The sequence below is a fragment of the Cyclopterus lumpus genome, chromosome 21, assembly GCF_009769545.1.
Source record: "Cyclopterus lumpus isolate fCycLum1 chromosome 21, fCycLum1.pri, whole genome shotgun sequence".
NCBI lineage: Eukaryota > Metazoa > Chordata > Actinopteri > Perciformes > Cyclopteridae > Cyclopterus > Cyclopterus lumpus.
The window spans coordinates 19,806,075-19,826,246 of record NC_046986.1 but is presented as its reverse complement, the minus strand read 5'-3'; the positions used below and the strand labels follow the sequence as shown (position 1 = coordinate 19,826,246).

Genomic DNA, 20,172 nt, shown 5'->3' with positions numbered 1-20,172 from the left:
TGCCAGAGTTCACAGCTTTCCGGATGGCCTGAAACCATTCTGACGCACAGCGCTTTGGCCGGGACAACAACCTGTCTCTGCTCGCAGTTAAAAGAGAAAAGAAGCCGATGCCAACAACCCACATTGTGCCACACAGCAGCAGTAGCACCACAAAACTCACTCAATGGCTGTGACATCATTACGTTGAATACAACCTAGACAGCCAAAGCACGATGGGTAAAGAGAGGACACACAACCGGCCTTTTGTCCACTTTTGTCTGCAGTTGAGAAAGAGGAAGAGGCAGATCTGCACCGTGGCTGTGATTTAAGAAACAAAATTAAGGGGGAATAGTAGACCTCATTGGTCAAGCAGACCAGGGAATCCATTTTTGAGCGCGCAAAGAGAGACCTCCTGTGAAATATAATACCGAATGGTGGGCGAGCAGAAGCCCGGCTGTCGAACCAAAAAACATATTGTGTCTACTCCATCGAGAAAATGCTTGCAAAACCAAAAAGCACCAGTGTAAACTGTAAATTAAAAGGTGGATGTAGACACCGTTTCGTCGGTCGCCATCTTGTTTTACCTATCTGGTTGACTGCTGCTGTCATATAAACTGACTGAGACTAAATGGGTTGAACGGCGCTCGCTAAAAAAATAAAAAGACAATAACGAATTTGTGCCTTTCAACGTAAAATATGATTTCATTAAAAATGACTGAGTTACAGCTTTGCTCCCATTTTACTTTTGAACCATTTAGTTTCTGCATCAATTTGTTTTCTCGGGTGAGCATGAGGGCAAATCAATTAGGCCGACCACAAAAAATACGTTCTCGGACCAACACGTGCGCTCTCCAAGACACCACTGGGTAAAACAATGCAACATGCTGTGCGTGAGCGAGGGAGTCGTCACTCAAAAGAAACTGAAGGGCCCTTGTAGAAAACGCTAAATCAAAAACCGCGGGTCTTGGTTTGTTCGGCAAGATGTAATCAAATCATCAGCAACTTCAGCAAAATAGAGAGCGGCTACAATTCAGCTGTGCCGCTCGCCGTTAATAAAAAAATGTCTCAGCTTTGGCAAATGTCTAAATTGGTAATTGGCTACAACACAAGTCGATTCCCTCCATTTCTGCCGTCAGACTCGCCAATAAACTGGTCCCTTGTTTTTTAAGTTATACTGTGGGCTGAAAGCTTAATTAGCTGATAGTAACTTAGATCTTCAAAGAAAATAATGTATTCACAAGCAGGGCTTCAGTTACCATTTCTTATAAATGCATGGAACAAGTCTACTGGCTCTCAAAAGAGTCATACGTGTCGTAATAATGCAATAAACGCGTGCTGCAATGAGCCTGATTAAGCGCTTTGTTTTCCGACCTGAGGTCATTCAACAGGTCATTCAGAAAACCTAAATAGTACATAGGCGTTTGAATATACCTAAACACACTATGGACAGAACACAAGGCCTTAAACAAAACTCTCAACGTAAAAGAATGCGCGCATGCACTTTTTAATGTCTGAGGATCTAATCTGAGGAGCCAAACATTGTTCCTGTTCCAACAGCCGAAGGAGAAGAGCAAAACCTCTTGTACAACTCTTCTAGAACCTTTTTCAACATCTTACCTGAGCGACTGTGAGAGCTCATCGTTGCCGTTGCCAGGCAGACTTGACAGGGAGGAGGTGATTGGGGAGGGAGGAGGAGGGGGTGAGCGGTGTCAGTGCACCTCCGTGGAGGCTGTTCTGACCACCATGTGTTTTTCCGGCCAAGTTGGTGGTGCCAGCCAGGTGGAGGCGCCAGGCCGAGGAGGGACAGAGAGCGGTTGTTTCTCAGGGCTTCATCACACCGGAGCCACAGGTGGAGACTTCAGCGGTGTGTCGTGGCAGGATTCCTTCCAGTTAGGCTCTGAGAGGTGGACGTGAAAAAGGAAAACAAGTTCTTTAAGATGGGGAATTCCAAATAGAAGCTCGCACACCAATTGAAAACAAACACGCTTAATATTCTAAATCAGGGCTTGTGTCCCGTCGACTTTTTTATTCCTCCCCGCAGTTATTGAGCCAAAAGCTCCTGTGTGTTTACCGGAGGTCACGTGTGGCACAGGCCCGAGGGGAACGAAGACCTGTAGGTCACTAACCTTCAAAAGAAACGGATGGACCCCTGTGTTTTGTGATCAGTTTGCCTCCATCAGTGGCACGTGCATAATATAGCCCGTAACTAGGTTTTTATTTTTTTCCCAATGACGTTCAGGAAGTTGGGCCATATATGTCACTTGCTGTGTGAAGTGTTGTATATGCATGGTCAGCGGTGAGCTGCAGTGTGGCTGCCGATGTAAGACTACCAGCCGCAGAGAAGTCACAGCCAACAACAACAACAACAACTGAAAAATAGTAAAAGCGGTGAAACTCGTTCTCGTTGCTATGAAAGAGAAATGAGATTAAAACTCCTCGTCGTGAAAGAAAACGCTTGCCGATTGTTTGATGCTGGAGACCATCTGGAAGTATCTGTTGAAACCCCATTACAAATATTCTAACTGCATTCTAGGAAAGGTAAAAAAAGAAGTGATGTAATACAGCTCTCGGCTTCCTCATGTGAGATTTTTTTTTTAAAATTAAATAAATATGGTTTCATTTGGACCGTCTAGATTTACCGAAATAATAGCACGTTGACGTAATCTAAACGTAACAGCAAGTCGCTGTCAGTGCTGTGTTCCAACAGCGAAATGAAAATGCTCCAGACACTAATGTTCTTGAGAAACGGTCTCATGCTGGCACAGCCATGAACACAATTATTAAAACGTGACGTGGCTATATCTTCACTCCCACAGCTGTGGGAGTCGGTGTCCTGATAAAAAGGCTCTTCCTTCTGAATCAAATGCAAACATAAGGGCCAAGACTATAGGGGAAGAAAACTTCTCATACGGTCTGGTGTGTGTGTGTGTGTGTGTTGTGCAATCAAAACTTGTAGGAGCATGTAAACACACACACACACACACACACACACACACATATGAAGTTAACGCTCACCTCCGTCACATCTAACCAGTGTCAACAGAGCAGAACACAAACAAGTGGTGATGAGAGCTGCAATCGGTCACTACAAATGCCACAGAGGCCACGATGCAGTGTGTACGTGCTCCGGTCCTATCTCGCTCCCATAGATCACACACAGAGAGAAGGAGGGAGGGAGAGGGAGGGAGGGGGAGAGAGAGAGAGAGAGAGGGAGATAGAAATAGAAATAGAGAGAGAGATAGAGATAGAGATGGAGAGGGAGAGGGAGATAGAAATAGAGAAAGAGATAGAGATGGAGAGGGAGAGGGAGAGAGAGAGGGAGCGAGAGATAGAGATGGAGCGGGAGAGGGAGAGGGAGAGATAGAGGGAGAGAGAGAGATGCCGTAACTCGAAGGCTGTTGAAGTGAATTACTGTCAAATAAATTAGTTGGGTGGAAAGAAAGTGGAAAGAAGGTGGAAAGAAGGTGGAAAGAAGGTGCAAGCGTTGCGCAGACCCAATAAAAATCTCATGGAAACGACGTTACTGCCAGGATTCTCCAGGGTCTTACTTCACTTGTCAGGAATTATCGTGGAAGAAAAACAGTCCTTTAAATAGAACGACAACATTTAAGGCCCAGCTCATTAGCATTGAAGGGTCTCTATTACCAGTCTTTGGGTTGGGGACCCATAGGTTGAATCTAATATAAAAAAGGCGGGTGTACATTGTGTTTATTTAACTAAATAGAGTAAATGAAAACAATAAGATGGCCATTTATAGCTGGCCTCATTTTCAAAATGTGTTTAACATGCGTACGTTTTCAATAGCACATGTATAAAACAAAGTTTGGAAATGGCTGGTATACCTGTTCAACATTACCGGTATATTAGGTGGCGTTAAAGGTAGTCCTGAACATTCATTCATGCACAAATTGGCCTCTCAGGATTTATAGATAAGGCCTATTGTGAATGGTTTCTCATTTTTAAAAAGTGGGTCCCCAGACACTGCTCCATCCGATATTAAGAGCATTAAATCAGACATTTGCTATGTAAAGATATAGTCGAGTGATCTGGACAGAGAATGAAGTCTCTCTCCCTCAGTGTGGTTTGTAATCAGAGTCTCTCTGTGCTTTGTGTACATAGCAGAGCCTCTACCGCTCCAGCCACCAGTATGTGGGTTACAGCTGGGGAAGTGTAGCACTCACCTGCTCAGGCAGACGCACATGTTTGCACAGTTAGCGCGTTTAGAACCGTTAGCTGCACGCCCTCCAGGCCAGGGCCAACATGACCAGAGGGAAGGTTTAGCTATTTGTGTATTTGGTAGTATTTGGACAATACTTTAATTCCCAGGAGGGATACACAAAAGAGGATGGATTTGCTGAGGTATGAGGTGTCAACTGGAGGCCAGCCGCCGCCTTTTCTTCTTTTTTTTTGTCAAAGATACGTCTGCCAAATTCAGACTTGCTTTTACAGCTTGTCATATTATGGCAGCAAAAACCTCAGAGAATGTGAGAGAACTAAATACTGGTTTGCCACACACAAACAAATAATACAAGACATTTTAAATATTGCCAGCAAACCTGCTGAGGCCTGGTTAGCTGTGCATTTTTCTTCTTTTAAAAAAAAAAATTTCCCTCCATATGATTTCACTTTTTCTGTAATGTCAACTGTTCGTCTGGTATCCTATTAAAAATAGAAACCGGTGTATAACGCTGCAGGTACTTTTACTGCACTCTAGAACCATAAAATGCACCACCTGCATCTATACGCGGGTCCCCGGTTTTTTTTATTCCACCGACTGATGCTTAAAAGATGGGATGAGGTTTCAAAGTTTGGACCTGGACATGTTCCACGGCACTTGACAGGAAAACAGCTCTCAGGACCCACGTAATGGACTTCATTTCCCAAGCACTCCGAGCGCTGCCGGGAGTAATCACGATGGCATAAAAATAACATGTGGTCGGGTAGCAAGCAGTAAACAACAATTAAGAGACCCCTTACGTAGCTCATGAAATGAATCATTGAAAATGCACTTGAGCCATGAAGACAGCTACAGCCTCTCAGCCCTAATTGACTATGAATAATTCAGCTGGCGAGTGGGATTAGCAGCGCCGCCAGTATGCTATTGATTGACATGTTCCTGATTTTTCTTTGTTGTTGGCAAAAATTGTTGAAGTGTAGTATATATATATATATATATTTAAATATAAAAAATAAAAAAAACATTGCACCTCACTGCAGACAGGGCAGTGTGAGAATATTTTGATGTCTCTAAACAATCGGCGGCTCAGTCGAGGCCATTAGGACGCTTAATGGTTCGAGGTGACATGGGAGTAAAGGAGGTTAAGGAGGAGAAGCGTGGGGAAGGAGAGCGAGCGGGCACACGTCTGAGGAGAATACGCGACGCCCCACCAGGCGTGACCGAAACCAGGCATGACCGAACCAGCAGTAACACCACACGGTCTGCCGCTTGTTTACGTTGGCGAGTGAACTGGGCCGGGGCGACGACCGCAGGACATCACATCAATCAGCTGTGGATTGTGTTCCTTGATACGGGGGGGGGGGCTGAAAGCCCAGGGCACAGGTTCAAGTATGGGCGTACGTTTCTGCAAACAAACCACGAGGCGATGCGGACATTTTTGCACCGGGTCACAGCAAGTGACGTGGGAAAATGAGCAACGCGTAAGAGCAAGAGGCGAAGTGTATCGAGCGACTGTTGTTGAAAGTTACGTGGTCACAATAATGAGTATGTAAAGCGAGAAGGTCCACTGAGGGCTGATGGGACTTATGGAGAGTGAGTCAAAGCCAAGGACGCTGCTGTTCGAGTCCCTTCTCAAGCCAACAGTTAAACAGGGATTATACCCTTGTTACATTAAATTACATTACCCTTGTTATATAACATTACATAGGAATGTCCACAAAGGGTATCTATTTACACTAGTTATCTTTTACCTTATATTGTTGCATGATTATTATTATCATTTTTTCTAAACGTTTCGTTAACCACTCACTTTGTTAACCACGTGTCATTGTGAGCTTCTGCAATGAATATTAACTTTTTTACGCATTTTTTGTTCACAAACGAAGTCATCCAACATATCCCTTTGGTTTGCAGAAACGTACTATGTCATACGTATGACCTGTCACTTGAGTTATGCACAAATGCTAAGTTTAAAGACATCCCAAATTAAAGTCACTTTAAAATACATTTGTAACACAGGGCTCTGCCTAATGCTTCTTTTGCATTAAAAAGCGTTGGAGGAAACGATCAGGCAACATTCAAAACTGAATAGGGTGGTACACCTTAGTTTCATGTCCGTTTAGTTTTTTTATATTTTCTAACACTGAAATTCAGTTAAATGTGCCTGAAACTTAATTAAACTTAAGTTAATTTGCAAAACCAGACAAGAGTAATAAACATTCCCTTGAAATGTCATTTCTGAAAAACAAATTGCTATCTTATCAAAACAACAAACTAACCCTCGGCTCGTAAACCTCCCCTGACACCAGTAACGTTGTGCAGCCTCTATTGAAAAGCGTGTGTCTGCAGCCTTTGCTGATCTCAACTAGAGACGTGGATAATTAATAACGGAGATGTCTCAAACCCAGACAGCCTGGAACTCTATAGGCATGCTTAACGTTTTAGGTTTGAGGAAAAAGGCTGGAGTGTGCCATGAGAGAGAGAAAGAGAGAGATCTCCAAGGTCCAGTGAAACTTGGAGATATGTTGAGTTGGGGATTTAAATTGTTGGCATAAAATATATAATGGTGCATCACGATGAACCACGTGAAACAGCCCGGTTCCATTAATGTGAGCCGAACAGACAAACGTGAAAAATGGTTTTACATGGCTTTTTTTTTTTCTAGATTTGACATACTGTCAACTAGCCCACGGTAATAACAAGGACACAGTGGTAATACACACACACACACACACACACACACACACACACACACACACACACACACACGTCTGTTGTTAATGGAAACCAAACACCGATGCATTGTTACCCTGGCAACAAAAGTCCAACTATTCTGAGTCCAATAAAAAAGCAGGAAGTAGCATCTTTCCGTGCAACATGCCAAGTACTGTGAATGGCAAAGCCCACTCAAGTTCCCTGTCTTTATTACTCGCATTCTTTCAATGTCACTCTCACTCTTTAACCCATGTACTTAACTTTCTCTCAGCATCTCCGTTATTAATTATCCACGTCGACCTTTAATGATCTGTAATTCTGCACTAAGGAGCAATTTTTTCCTCTTAATGACAGTAGGCAGAGTTTTGTATGACCACAGTGTGAGCCAATGTGTGAAGCTGCTTGATCAGACAACTGAGTAAATCCTTCTCTTTATTTTTACTTGGGGAGCACTGAAGCCTGACCCACTGTACGGCTTCACACTAAACTGCTCAAGAAAAAACACAGAGCCAAAGTTTCAATTCTTTGAACATTGACCTAGGACGTTTAGCTCCTCTCATTTATAGAATGAGACCGGGTGTTGAAAACAGTGCTTGACTTTTGTTGTGTTTAAGCTCCCTTAAAATCAGACTAGAAGCAACGTTTGCTTTGTGGCTTTGCATCCAGTGTTGTGGACAGACAGGTATGGCGATCAGGATCAGACAAACTAAGGGAATCAGAATTACAGTCCTTTAACCAGAAGGATTGGCAAAAAACGCAACTGTCAACTCCCGCTGGCAATTTTCTTCTGAGAGAAGTATAACATTTGCAATATTCATAAACTTCAAATGGGGTTTTGGCCCATGTACGCCTTACGTAAACGGGCACAAAAACACCTGTAAAAATGAATGTTTTTATTCTGTGAAAGACAAAAATAAAGATAACCTGTCAACCTGTGGCTAATTTTATATTCAGTATTTGAATGCAACATGGCAACGGATAACTGAGGGCCCTGACTGGGTGGGATGATTATGCGAGTAGGGGGCAGGGTGGTGGGACAGTTTGCACAGTCCTGCTGGTTGAGTGTGCCTGTGCACCACAGGATCCCGTCACCAAGCTCGTATCCAACACCGCAATGCCATTAATAGACTCAATTAGTAACCATTAGCGTGACAACCCCAACATGTCCACAAACAAGGATGCCTTTCCCAACTGCCAACCCTTCCAACACTTGCGAACTGAGCTGGGATGGGTTCAAAGTCAGGACAAAGTCCCGGCTGAGCACAAAGGAGCTAAAACGGGTTGATTATTGGAGTTGTGAGGCACAACAGGGTATAAGACTCTGAATCTGGGAGAATGTTTTGCAGCCATGAGCTCATTGTGTAACCACAAGGATTTATCAAGCCTCAAATCACATCAGTTGAGGCTGAGAGCTTCTGTATAGCTGCCCATTAAACGCTCGGTGTCCCTTTTACCGCTTTGAATCTTCCTCTGGTCTACTTTTACTGCTTCTCTGGCCAATATCCAACTTCCTTTCTTTTAATAAGTTGCGCAACAGTAAGCCTAATGAGAAAAGATGAAGTGACTGTGTAATGATCGATTCCATTGACCTTGGTGTGTTTTCTGTTTACTCCCAAAAAATTAAGAGAACGGATTCAAACTGGAAACGGCTGGTTTAGATGAATGGCAGTGAAGAGAAATAGTTGGCTCAAAGACTGCGGTGAAACAACGGATTCCCTCGAGTTTTATTAGTGGCATCTCAAATAATGCACGTAATGGAGAGATAGTCTAACAAATGCAGGATGACAGAGTACAAAGACACAATAAGATGCTGAAAGGCAGTAGGGCAGATAGGGAGGACACTGCCAAGCAGCTAACGGTACAAACAACAGGAACAGTGCAAACGAGGACGACGGTGCTGACAAGAGCCAATAGTGTTAACCTGACGGGGGAGGTGGTTGGGGGGGGGGGGGGGGGGGGGGGCACAGAGGGTGGGTGCTATGCTTCCACGATGGCACCGTGGGTCAGGCCGGCAATTAGCGAGCCAGAGGGGCACAACAGAGAGACTTACGTGCACTTAAAAGCATGCATGCAGTGATGGCACGGCTACGTAAACAAAGATCATCTGGGGCCTTTGTTTCTGTTTTCCCTGTCAAATAGGAAGCAGAAGTGCCAGCACAATACTCTATGACCTTTTATAATATTATTTTAAATGTCTGCCTCGATGCTCTTAGCAGAGGCATTTCATGTGCCACTAATTGCAATGTATTTCCTCTGCATGGTGGAGATATTAAGGGGGCGACACATTAACCATGGTTGGACATGCCACCTATGCCGTGCTATTCAGTCTCATTACTCATTAGTTGACTCGCGACACATTTCTGGCTAGTGCCAGCGTCAAAGTCCGTCCGAGTCTATGCCACTCGAAGTTATGGTTTGACAATAAAAGGCTGTCGATTTTTTTTCGCTTCGAAAAACACTTTTAACTGCTAAATGAATCTCTGGCTAAATGAGCCTGTGTCACAAGGACAGATGGAGGCTGGAGAAGCAAAAGTGAAGCAAGGTGTGACAAGAGGAGAATTTAAATTGGTGAGACATAATGAAGTGAGGAGGGGACGGCACTGATTTAACAGAGTGTGACATACACTTTAATGCTGTGAGGCAGTGAAGGGAAATTATCTTCGATACCAGTTAGCCTCCTGAGACTGAATCTGGTTATTACATTTACTCTGACAAACTTTCTACATGGCTGCGTGAAACTGGCTTTAGACACTGCAGTCATCCATTGACTGCATGCCTTTATGTTTGTGCATCAAAATCCCACAATATATAATTAGTAGACACTTTAGCTCCACGAATGGGCACACACACGCGCAGAAACTTCAAATGTGAGGCGGTGACGTCAATTTACTGCAGGTGTTTCATTCACAAAGAGGGTTTCTTAGAAGAAGACACTCACTCACTGAAAATGCATTAACGGTGATTCAAAATCATCTCAGTGTACCTTTGATCCAAGAATCCATTTTGTTGTTTAACGGCGTCATTTTAGCACAAACGGTGTGTGCAGTTGGAGTGAGTGACATTTTCCCCCACTGTATAAATGTGAAATTTAAAAGCCAGGTGTTTATCGTCAGCTCCTCGCCATCTAAGTGGCTTCTTTTCTAGACTCAATTTTGCACAAATATTCAACAATCACACAAAGAGAAAAATCTGTGAAAAGAGGTAGAAGGATTTATCTTTCCACCATCAGTAGCCTATAAACAACCACAAGGCAGTGCAGCCATCAGACATGTTGCACATTCTACAAATAGCATGATCACCAGCCAGACAACAGAAAGGTGATTTATAACATATTAATAACAAAACAACTCCTGGAATTAACATCACACACACACACACCGCACAGTCGTGGGAACACTTCCTGTTTGTGTAGGAGGACTCGGATTGCCCCTGAGCCCCCAGCGGGTTGTTCCGCTATGAGATTAACAGGTGAACGATGTTACATAATATTATGGAGGATTGCTGTGATTATTTTACCGCAAAAGGGAACATTTAAGTCACATACAAATCAGAATTTTTTGAATTAATAAAAAATCCTGAACCTTTAACTGCACTTGAAGTATATTTTACATCACTGTATAATTTAAATCACTGTATAATTTAATTGTATAATACTTTCCCCTTACAACTTGGGATGAGACATTTTTAATACCATGCAGGGGCGAGTGGTAGCCCCTTCAGTACAGCGCTTATTTGTTGTAATATATTTCTACTTGAATAGCCGCACTGAATCACTCACTAACTTGGGACATCATTAGTAAAAAAAAAATGTTAAAGGCTAAATCATAAACATCTTCGACTTATGTACTACCATTTGCGCAAAGAGATGCTCAGCTGACATGGAAATGGGATAACAGACAAAGAAGATCCTGTTTTACTTCTGCTCCAATCAGGACTCTCAGCAGAGTCATCCTTTAAGAGGAGTGAGCCAAAGCTTTTTTAGAAAGGCTGCGGTGACTTTGTTCCTGTGGGGCCCGAAGTTTACGAGCGTGCAACAGCAATCCTCCGGAGCTTGTAACGCAGAGGGAATACTTTCCACTATAGCGAAGGCTTAAGAAAAGAGTCTTAGCACCTCAGAGGCACCGCCACCGCTGTCAGGACGTCGATGTTAGCTTCCGATCTGTGAATATTATGGGGAAAGTTAAGGGAAACTTAAATGAAAGTATTGAGCGACCGATTCCAAGTTTACGGAAACGCTTGTTGTCGTGAAAGGGTGTCAGACAACCAAAGGCGAACGCCTGAACGCCTTAACACTGTTTAAATCTCGCTTTCAGATTGGTAAAACCTTGTTTTTATCAAATAAAAATATTTAAATTCCACTTGATTACAGACAACAATAGATCAGGTCTAGCTTAAAATACATACATTTACACTTGTCACACCTGGGCTTTATAAACAAGTAGACTTCAGTGTAAAAACACAGTTTCACAATGAAACCTTTATTCCATTGGGGAAAACAGAAGGGGGGGGTAAAGGAAATTGCTTTGTATCTCGATCAAAAGCTCCTTTATTTCGACTTGTCAAATCTAATGACAAAATAAGGGATACAATAAAGCTTCCTTCTCACACCTTGTTTTTACAGGTGTAAATGTAGGGCTTTTTTCCATCTATTGTTTCCTGGGTTGACAGACTGCAGGGAAATTACTTGTTCTAGCTCCCATGAATAACATGTACAATGAAATACAAATAGTTTCACGAATCTGAAAGTAGGTTTTAATCAGCTTTAAGGCTCGGATGCCTTGGAACCTTTCACGACAATAATCAATATAAAAACATATTTTAAAAAAAATATTAACTTTCCCCTTAAACTGTCACATCAGACACTGCGAGCCGGAAACCAACTACAGCGTCGTGGTCTTCTTCGTGCTGCTGCTCTCTCGTGTTTACACTTCACGAAGACTCAAGTTTACACCCGACGCTGTGGCAGCGGCAGTTCAACCTCAGCAGAAACCCTCTATCACACACACGCACGCGCGCGCGCGCGCGCACACACACACACACACAAGTAGCCTGAGATATTTATAGAAATGTGTGCAGCGGATAGTTTGGAGCAGAGCTATCGCCATAGAGAGCAGAGACAACGCTACGTTTTACTGCATCGGGACAGTTCCTGTTAACGCGTGACGTAGGTTACCGTGCTGATAAACAAACAATTGCTACAAGGTGACCAGATTATCCGCGACATCTGTTAACTCTTCACCCGGAGCCTCGCAGAGATGAACAAAGCGTCTGCGCTGCAGCGCAACTTCAATGAAAGGGACAGAAGTTTGAAAGTCTGTCAGTGTGAGTCGTCCACTGCCCGTAAAAAAAAGTCACTTCTCCGACATGACAGCCTGTTTTTCTTTTTAACGGTGCGGCTAGCTTGACGTTAGAAGTCCCAGTGGGATCGAGCAGCGGAGTAACAACGTAACACGTTTAACGTTAGTCGACCGTTTTTTAAAGTCCGCTCTTGTCACTGAGGAACGCTTTCACTTTCCTTCTGTTGCGGAGAAGAGACACAAACAGACACACAAAAGAGTCAAGTGTAGGAGAATAACTCCGCTCGAGCCACTAACGTCAACCGAAAACATAAACACGTACTTTTTTTTTTGGAGTCACGTTTCTCTCTAAACGTTCAAGCCAAAGAGAGGACTGTGAGCTCGTCTTAAAAAAAAGATAATTCTAATTTTTTTTTTTAAAAGGACAGAAAAGAAAAAGAATCACTACCTGAATTGAGAGCACCCGAGGGTGCAAATGGCTGGTCTCCAGGAGCATCCACGGCGCAGGGTTTTAGGACCCGTCGGTACTGTAAAAGATCTTTCGGCCAACATCTCCGCCATACTGAATGAATCACGTGTCCGGCAACCTCCTGTGCTTCCGTAGGAGGCGGGGTCCGCAGGACAGGGTGACCGACAGATAACAGTGGAGTTATGACAGTGTGAGTGAAGGCTGCCGATTTGTGCTTTGCATATGTGTGGAGGCGCCTGGGCCACACAGGTGTGTATCACCACCGTGCCCCTTCCTCTAGATCACACTGAGCCTTTGAGACTTGTTTCATCAGTGTGGGTTTGTGTTTGTGTTCATGTGATGTTGTTTTACCACAACGCATTATTGTTTTTAGTGTTTTATCACCCCCACCCTTATCACTAATGACTTTTACAGTTACAGTTGGTAAAGGCGTCCTTACTGATGGCGTTGTTGGGAAAGCCTTTGTGGTTCCTCCTATACACTACAGCACTGCCACCCTCTTGTTGTCCTTTCGTGGCACTGCTACGGCACTGTTATGACACTGTTAGCACTGTTATGACACTGTTAGCACTGTTATGGCACTGTTAGCACTGTTATGGCACTGTTATGGCACTGTTAGCACTGTTATTACACTGTTATGGCACTGTTATGGCACTGTTAGCACTGTTATGACACTGTTATGACACTGTTATGGCACTGTTATGACACTGTTAGCACTGTTATGGCACTGTTATGGCACTGTTATGGCACTGTTATTACACTGTTATTACACTGTTATGGCACTGTTATGGCACTGCTACGGCACTGTTATGACACTGTTAGCACTGTTATGACACTGTTATGGCACTGTTAGCACTGTTATGGCACTGTTATGGCACTGTTAGCACTGTTATTACACTGTTATGGCACTGTTATGGCACTGTTAGCACTGTTATGACACTGTTATGACACTGTTATGGCAATGTTATGGCACTGTTATGGCACTGTTAGCACTGTTATGACACTGTTGGCACTGTTATGGCACTGTTATGGCACTGTTATGGCACTGTTAGCACTGTTATGACACTGTTATGACACTGTTATGGCACTGTTATGGCACTGTTAGCACCGTTGGCTGCGAGACGGCGTCGCCATGTTGAGAGACATAAGGAGGCAATAGATATGCTCAGATTTTCGAATTTAAACTACGAAAACTGGCAAGTATTATCACACTTTAACCCTAACTACTTGAGAAGCTGATTGAGAAACTATGTTTTCAGCGCCTGTATGGGGTTTAAATACATTTAGTAATATCACCACAAAGACCAAGGCAGACTCAGCTCGACACACCCAACACAAGATATAATAGAAACCATCCATAGAGCTTTTTACATCACAAATCTTCCATGTTCAACGCACTCCTTGTGAGTGAATATTGTCATTTTCACTCCTAGTGTAGCCTCAGTCCGCCTCACCTTCTTCTATTTCACTTGGTGATTTCCAGGCAGCCCTTTTGAGACTGACTTTTCCCAACTGCGGTGAACATGCATGTGTCAACTTGTTGCATTCAGCAGTCGGTTTAATACTTAGTTGCAGGGAGTCGCAGACCAACTGTAGATTTTCCAGTTGAGAGAAGTGAGACTTGTGTGAAGCACCACAAGTTTTCTGGATTTGCGTCACTCTTGTTTCGAGTAATAACAATTTGCTTCCTGGAAAAGAGCGCTTAAAGCCTGTTAAGATTAAGATAGCGGAGAGATTTTAAAATAGATTTCGTAACGAGAATGGTGACGGCACACGGAAATGCAGCTTCTCATGAACAGCTCAAACTGTTTCACTGAATCCTTGTCTGCTGCTTTTGATTACCATTATTTTTGCTTCAGCTACCACACATTTTCTCCGGAGAGGAATATATTTGTGTCGGGTTTTTCAGGACGCTGCAAATAACACAAACGTAAAACTTTTTTATTTTTTATTTTACAAAGAAGATAAACTTTAAGTGTGAGCTTCCTCCACCAAACTGGAGCAGGACTTTGATGTGGGCAAGCCTTCCCAACAGTCACATTTCACAATAGCTGCCACGAGCTCATTATGTGATGCTGAAGGGAAAGTACACACACGTTGACATTTTCTTGTTTTTATGTTGAATATTTAACAGTTTGAGTTGGAAGCTGGAGGTAGTGCAGAAATCGTCACCTATATGGTGGTGAGCTTGAAGAGTTCATCTTACATCAATACATTATAATTTATCCACCTCGTCCTGAATAGTAAAGACCATAATTTGTTTCCTCTATAAGAAGATGTATAACTATATATAACTTTATTTATTTTTGAACCGCACTGTTACTGAGGAAAGCCTTTAATTATCAAGTCACGTCTTCCCCCAACTTGTAATACACTGCTGTCTGCGTATGGGCAGCACATATCTTGCAGTAGGCAATCAATGACAGGCTTTGCCTTGAAAAAAAAAAGAAAGAAAATGACACAATATCAAGGAGAGAAAAAACAAACAGCGCTCTCTGGGAAAACTGTTTTAATTAGGTGGATGGAAATAGAAAAACGGAGTTGTGAAATTCTCCCCTTCATCCGTTTGAAACACTTTCTCATCGACACACTTTCTGGAGATGATTATGTGGACTGGACAGGAGAAGATAAATGCCCCCCCCACACACACACACACACACACACACACACATGATCAAAGCGGAACCTGTGAAGCGGTCTTCCTCAAAAAAGATGTAAAGACAAGAGAGTGAAAGCAGAAGGAAGAGAATATGGGGACTAAAATCCACAGGGTGACAAAGAAATGGGATGAATTGCAGTTATGTGGTGTCCTTACACCGCTGACACCCAGCAGTGTGCAGCATGTGCTCACAGTGATCCAAGGCGCTGATGTAACACCGCAATAACAGTGGGCTATATTAATGCCAGGCTTGAAAGGACACCTGATGCTGCGACAAATGAAATAAACACTGGCACCCTATCTTTATTAAGAGTGGGGGCTCATCTGAAAAACAGTGCGGAACAACTCAACCCGGCTCCTCAACCCGCTCGCCAAAGAAAACACTGACAGCATAATAAGTAGCCGCTCAAGCGGGCCCGTCCGCAGCAGCAAGCAAGGCAAGCGGATTTGAACGTGGATGGGACGAGTCAACCCGGCCCCGCGCTCGCCTCTAAAAGGATACCACTGACAACATAATAAGTGTTCTGTGAAACTCGTTCGAAATGGGATGCATCCAGAGTGTATCTGCTGTAATGGAGGCAGATATGGCCCCCACACCATGCCACACCATGCAATATGATATACCATCAGCACTCGGGGCAACGACAGAAGATTTTATTAGGGCCATTTTCTTGTCCAGCAACCGTTCCCACTGCAGCACACGGCGTATAACGTATATATCTAATGCTACTGCTAATGGGTTTCACTGTCCAAAGAAATTCTTGGTGCGCTTCTTCGTTTGCCATCCATGACAACATATTGTAGCACAGCTTTCAAAGAGACAGTTGAGGAGGGTGGAAATAGAAGAAATCAATAATTTGATATGCATAAAATATAAACGAGTATTCATTTTGGTTTTTGCTTCCAAAACATGTAATATTTCAGACTAGTGGAAAGAAAACACCCATAATACACATTTAGGTGTTTATTCCACGTTGTTTATTTGCCGAAGCAGACACGGATGTCCTTCTGAGACATTCAGTTTCTCTCTTCTGAGACCATTTTCCACTAAAATACCACCGATGTGGTTGTTCACGTTGCCTCATTTGAATGAACCTCCCACTCATCGCCCACCCAGCTCTGCAGTGGGCACTAGAGTACCACGCGGAGGGCAACGCGCATTCTTCCTGGTCAAGAAAATAGCCATCCATCGCAGCGCTGCTTGTGTTGGGGTGATTGAAGCAACATGTGGGTTCGACAAAGAGTTCCACTTCTTCATTTGCACTTAATTCTGATTTTATTCATTTACACAAGCAGTCATTTAAAGTGTATGGTAAAGGAAAAATAATGAGTGCTGATAAACTATAGTTAGGAGATATAAGAAGACTATTGAACAAATAGATTTCAATTTCAAACATTTGGAGTACTTTAATACCTACTGCCCTAGTGCTCCATGTACCAAGGCCAACCAATACTGCCCTTTGCTGCACGTCATCCCCAATCTCACCCTTTCCTGTGTCTAAAATCTGTCCAAAACATGAAGGCAAAAAGCCAAAAAAACATAATAAAACAATGTATTTACCAGATAAGGGACAGAAATGTGTGTCACATTCATACTCAGACTCATGGATTTTGTTTCCCAACTGGGGGGGTCAGGACCCCTAGCACATGAGGAATATTGTTACGCAAGACTCGTGGGACAATTGTGAGGGATTAAGAGATGATTTACAAGACTGCAAAGGGAAAAAAGAGGGATCTCTGCTCCACAATGGCAGCACATTTATGGCCTATTTTAACTATTGGTTTGACTGCTGTAAAATGTGGGGCAGATAACCTCCTGACCTCCCATTTGGCGCCACCATCTGGTCAAAATATCACTGTATCCAATACTTTTACCTGCAAAACGTTCAGCTGTCCTTTGACTTTAATTATTGATCATTATCAAATGCTAGCATGCTGAAATGCTAAACTGAACACGAGAGCATTGTCAATGGGAGCATCTTAGCACGCAGATGTGACCATTCAGATGTCTGTCTCACAGACAGCGGGGCTGAAGTCAGACTGATAAGAAACCTCATGCCTTTGTGGAAGTTTTTAACCGAGCGTTTTATAAAGTGGCAGAATGGCGACGTCTGCCATAGGAAAGTGGCAGAAAATGAGGTTGAATGACAAGAAAATGTGGCAAGAGAGACTTTTTTTCGTCACCTGTGTTGACACTTGTCTTGTCAGCCTCGTTGGAATCGGTGACACCCGTCTGGGCTTGAGGGAAAAAAGAGCGACAGAAAATAGAGGCTTTTTATTGGAAGTACTCTGACAAACCTGAATACCGTCATTGGTAGAGACCCCCGCGGCTGTGCTGTATAATTTGACATTTCGTTTTAATTCAGCAAAGTGATGTCAAATGAGTCACAGTACTTCCGATGCAAATTGTGTGTCTCGCATGTCTGTGATAAACTCTGGAGTGGGACGGATTCGCTCCAAGTTGTCAGTCACCTGTCAGCTCAACGCGTGTGGCTGCATGGTTTATAGTGAGAGGAGAATGTCTCTAAAGCTTGAGATGGGTGGAATTTAATGACTTACTCTTCTTCAGGTTTTTGTTACTAATGGTGATCGCTATCCTCATTAAAACAAGGAACGTTAGCACTTATTGTCAGTCGCGCTGGATAAAAGCGTCAGCTAAATAATCTAGCTAAGCAATCTAGCTAAGCTAAGTAATCATTTTAGGCTGTTCGTGACTAAACTGCTCAATGTTAAAAGTTAAGATTCCTCAACACGCACACTTGCTAATGTAGGACAATTTGCAGAGTGTAGTCAAATTCACCCAGAACTTAAAGGCTAATGAAAACCCTTTCAAGGGAGGGAGGAATAAAAATATTGCAGATTTTTAACTCACAATGTAATAAGCGTAACACTTCTAAATGTTGTTTGTTGTATTTATACCACCCGAGAAAATAAGATCATCAAAATGACTGCTTCAGAGAAATGACACTCAAAGAGGTCAGCGATGATTTTGCAAACAACAGCTGGAACGCACATCAGATCACAGCAACATGACCTCATGACAAACGTCCCAGACAAAGACGTATTGTACCTATTACTGTATGCCGTGGTAAATGAGTCACGGCAAAGTGTCATATGACTTGTTTTGTGAGGTATATTTAAAATGAGATGATCATTTAGTGTTTTTTTAGCTGTTAGTGTTTCTGCTGTACTCTACCTGTGGAGTTACACAAGGGATCCTGAACACTTTACGGTGTATAACCTTAGTAACATAGAATAGTAACTGTAATCCACAAAGAGATTGAATTTAAATCTGTGAGATATGGACCAGAATATCATGTTTCTTTAAATACAATAAAAGCCAATGGCTTTATTCTAGTTTTGTCAGTCAAAACAATCTGCATTTTGTCTTCATCGCCCCAATATTATAAGCCACGACTAATTCCTCTCTACTAGCAGAAGCAGCTTGTACACCCAAACAACCCTTCCAAAATTGCCAATGCAGGCGTTTTAAAAACACCTGCTTCATCAAATATGGCTGCTTTTCTTCCAAACACGACTGGTAATTCTATCTGAGCTCCCGAGTCATCCAAGATCTGCAAGAAATACACACTGCTCGCCTTTATTGTAATATTGCTTTGACAGCAGTGGATGGATTTCCTGCACGTTATGGCGGGAAGATCAATTGTTCCAAACCCACGATAGCTGAGCGTTCTCCAGAGAGCCCGCCGTTATCTTGTAGGAGATAAGCTAACGTTGGCACATTCGCACGCCGCTGCAGGTTAATGCAATTCAAAGTGGGGCGGAGGGTGAATGCAAATGCTGAGCGATAAACTGGGGAAGTTGCTGGTACTGTGATAAACTGCTGCGCGAGGGACAGAGAATTTCTTGTAACCCTTTTGGAGTAATCTAATAATGTTTCTCTTTTCCATTATCTTATTTAATTTCAAGATTTTAGCCACCCACAGAAGAAGGGAAAAGGCCAACAGGGCGTGTGTTGGTGCATCCAGCTAACGCAATTAAGGCGCATGGTTTTAGTCCTTTCTGTCGTGAATGCTCAGCTCATCGATTTGGCCAAGTGGTCTAGCACAAAGACAACTTACTTCCAGGGTTTCATTTTTTGATCCATGATGGTGAAAAGCAAGAGACTGGTTTCTGTAGGTCGATGATACTGTGGGAATGGGAGACAGATCTGCAGGCTGTGATGTGTTCTTCGGGTATTTCTGCTGTTAGATCAAAACATGGTAAGCTTTTTAAAGTAGCAGTGTCTAGGATTCAGTGCCACCTAGTGGTCAGGTTGCAGACTGCATCCGACGGAATTCCCCTTTGCTCACCTCTCCCATTCCAAGCATATTAAAGTATTAATATTCCCCAAATTCCAATTAACTAATATAATACACTTGTTGCTCTTACACATCTCGTCGAAGAATTCATGTATCAAGGAACTGAACAAATGATCCATGATACACTCACAGCATACACTTCAGAGACACGTGAGCAGCTTGGATGATTTTCACTGCGGAAGTAAACTACTGGCTGTAGTTTCAAGCATAGTTTGACAATTTGAAATGGTGATTTATTTTTCTGGAGTTGAGTGATTTTGGCTACACCTTTTGTCATAAATAAATTCCCTTTGAGAGCCACTTGCATTTCCACACTGTGTCATGAGACATTGTTACAATGCAGGATTAAAACAGAATAGAATGCAATGTAAAAAAAAAAAAAAATGACAAAGAGCAATGGCATGTCATTCAAAACCCGTTAGGACCACACATAAGTGGTTTTGAAGAGTATGAAGGTTTTTCCTTGGCCGCAGGTGTAAAGAGGGGATAACCGACAGGAGATAGCAACAGCATGCTCTCCTTCCTCCACAGTTGAAGGTGCAGCAAGTGGATAA

The 20,172-nt window shown here is 43.0% G+C and overlaps 1 protein-coding gene across 1 annotated transcript in view; it reads right to left on the bottom strand.

Annotated features, from left to right (window-relative positions):
* hdac4 (histone deacetylase 4) overlaps window positions 1-12,755 on the bottom strand; it is a 103,373-nt gene extending 90,618 nt beyond the window's left edge. The window contains 2 exon segments of the mRNA XM_034561397.1: window positions 1,597-1,876; window positions 12,617-12,755. Of these exon segments, the coding sequence (XP_034417288.1) occupies window positions 1,597-1,618 (22 nt within the window). The 5' untranslated portion in view covers window positions 1,619-1,876; window positions 12,617-12,755.
* Window positions 12,756-20,172: the final 7,417 nt, after the last annotated feature.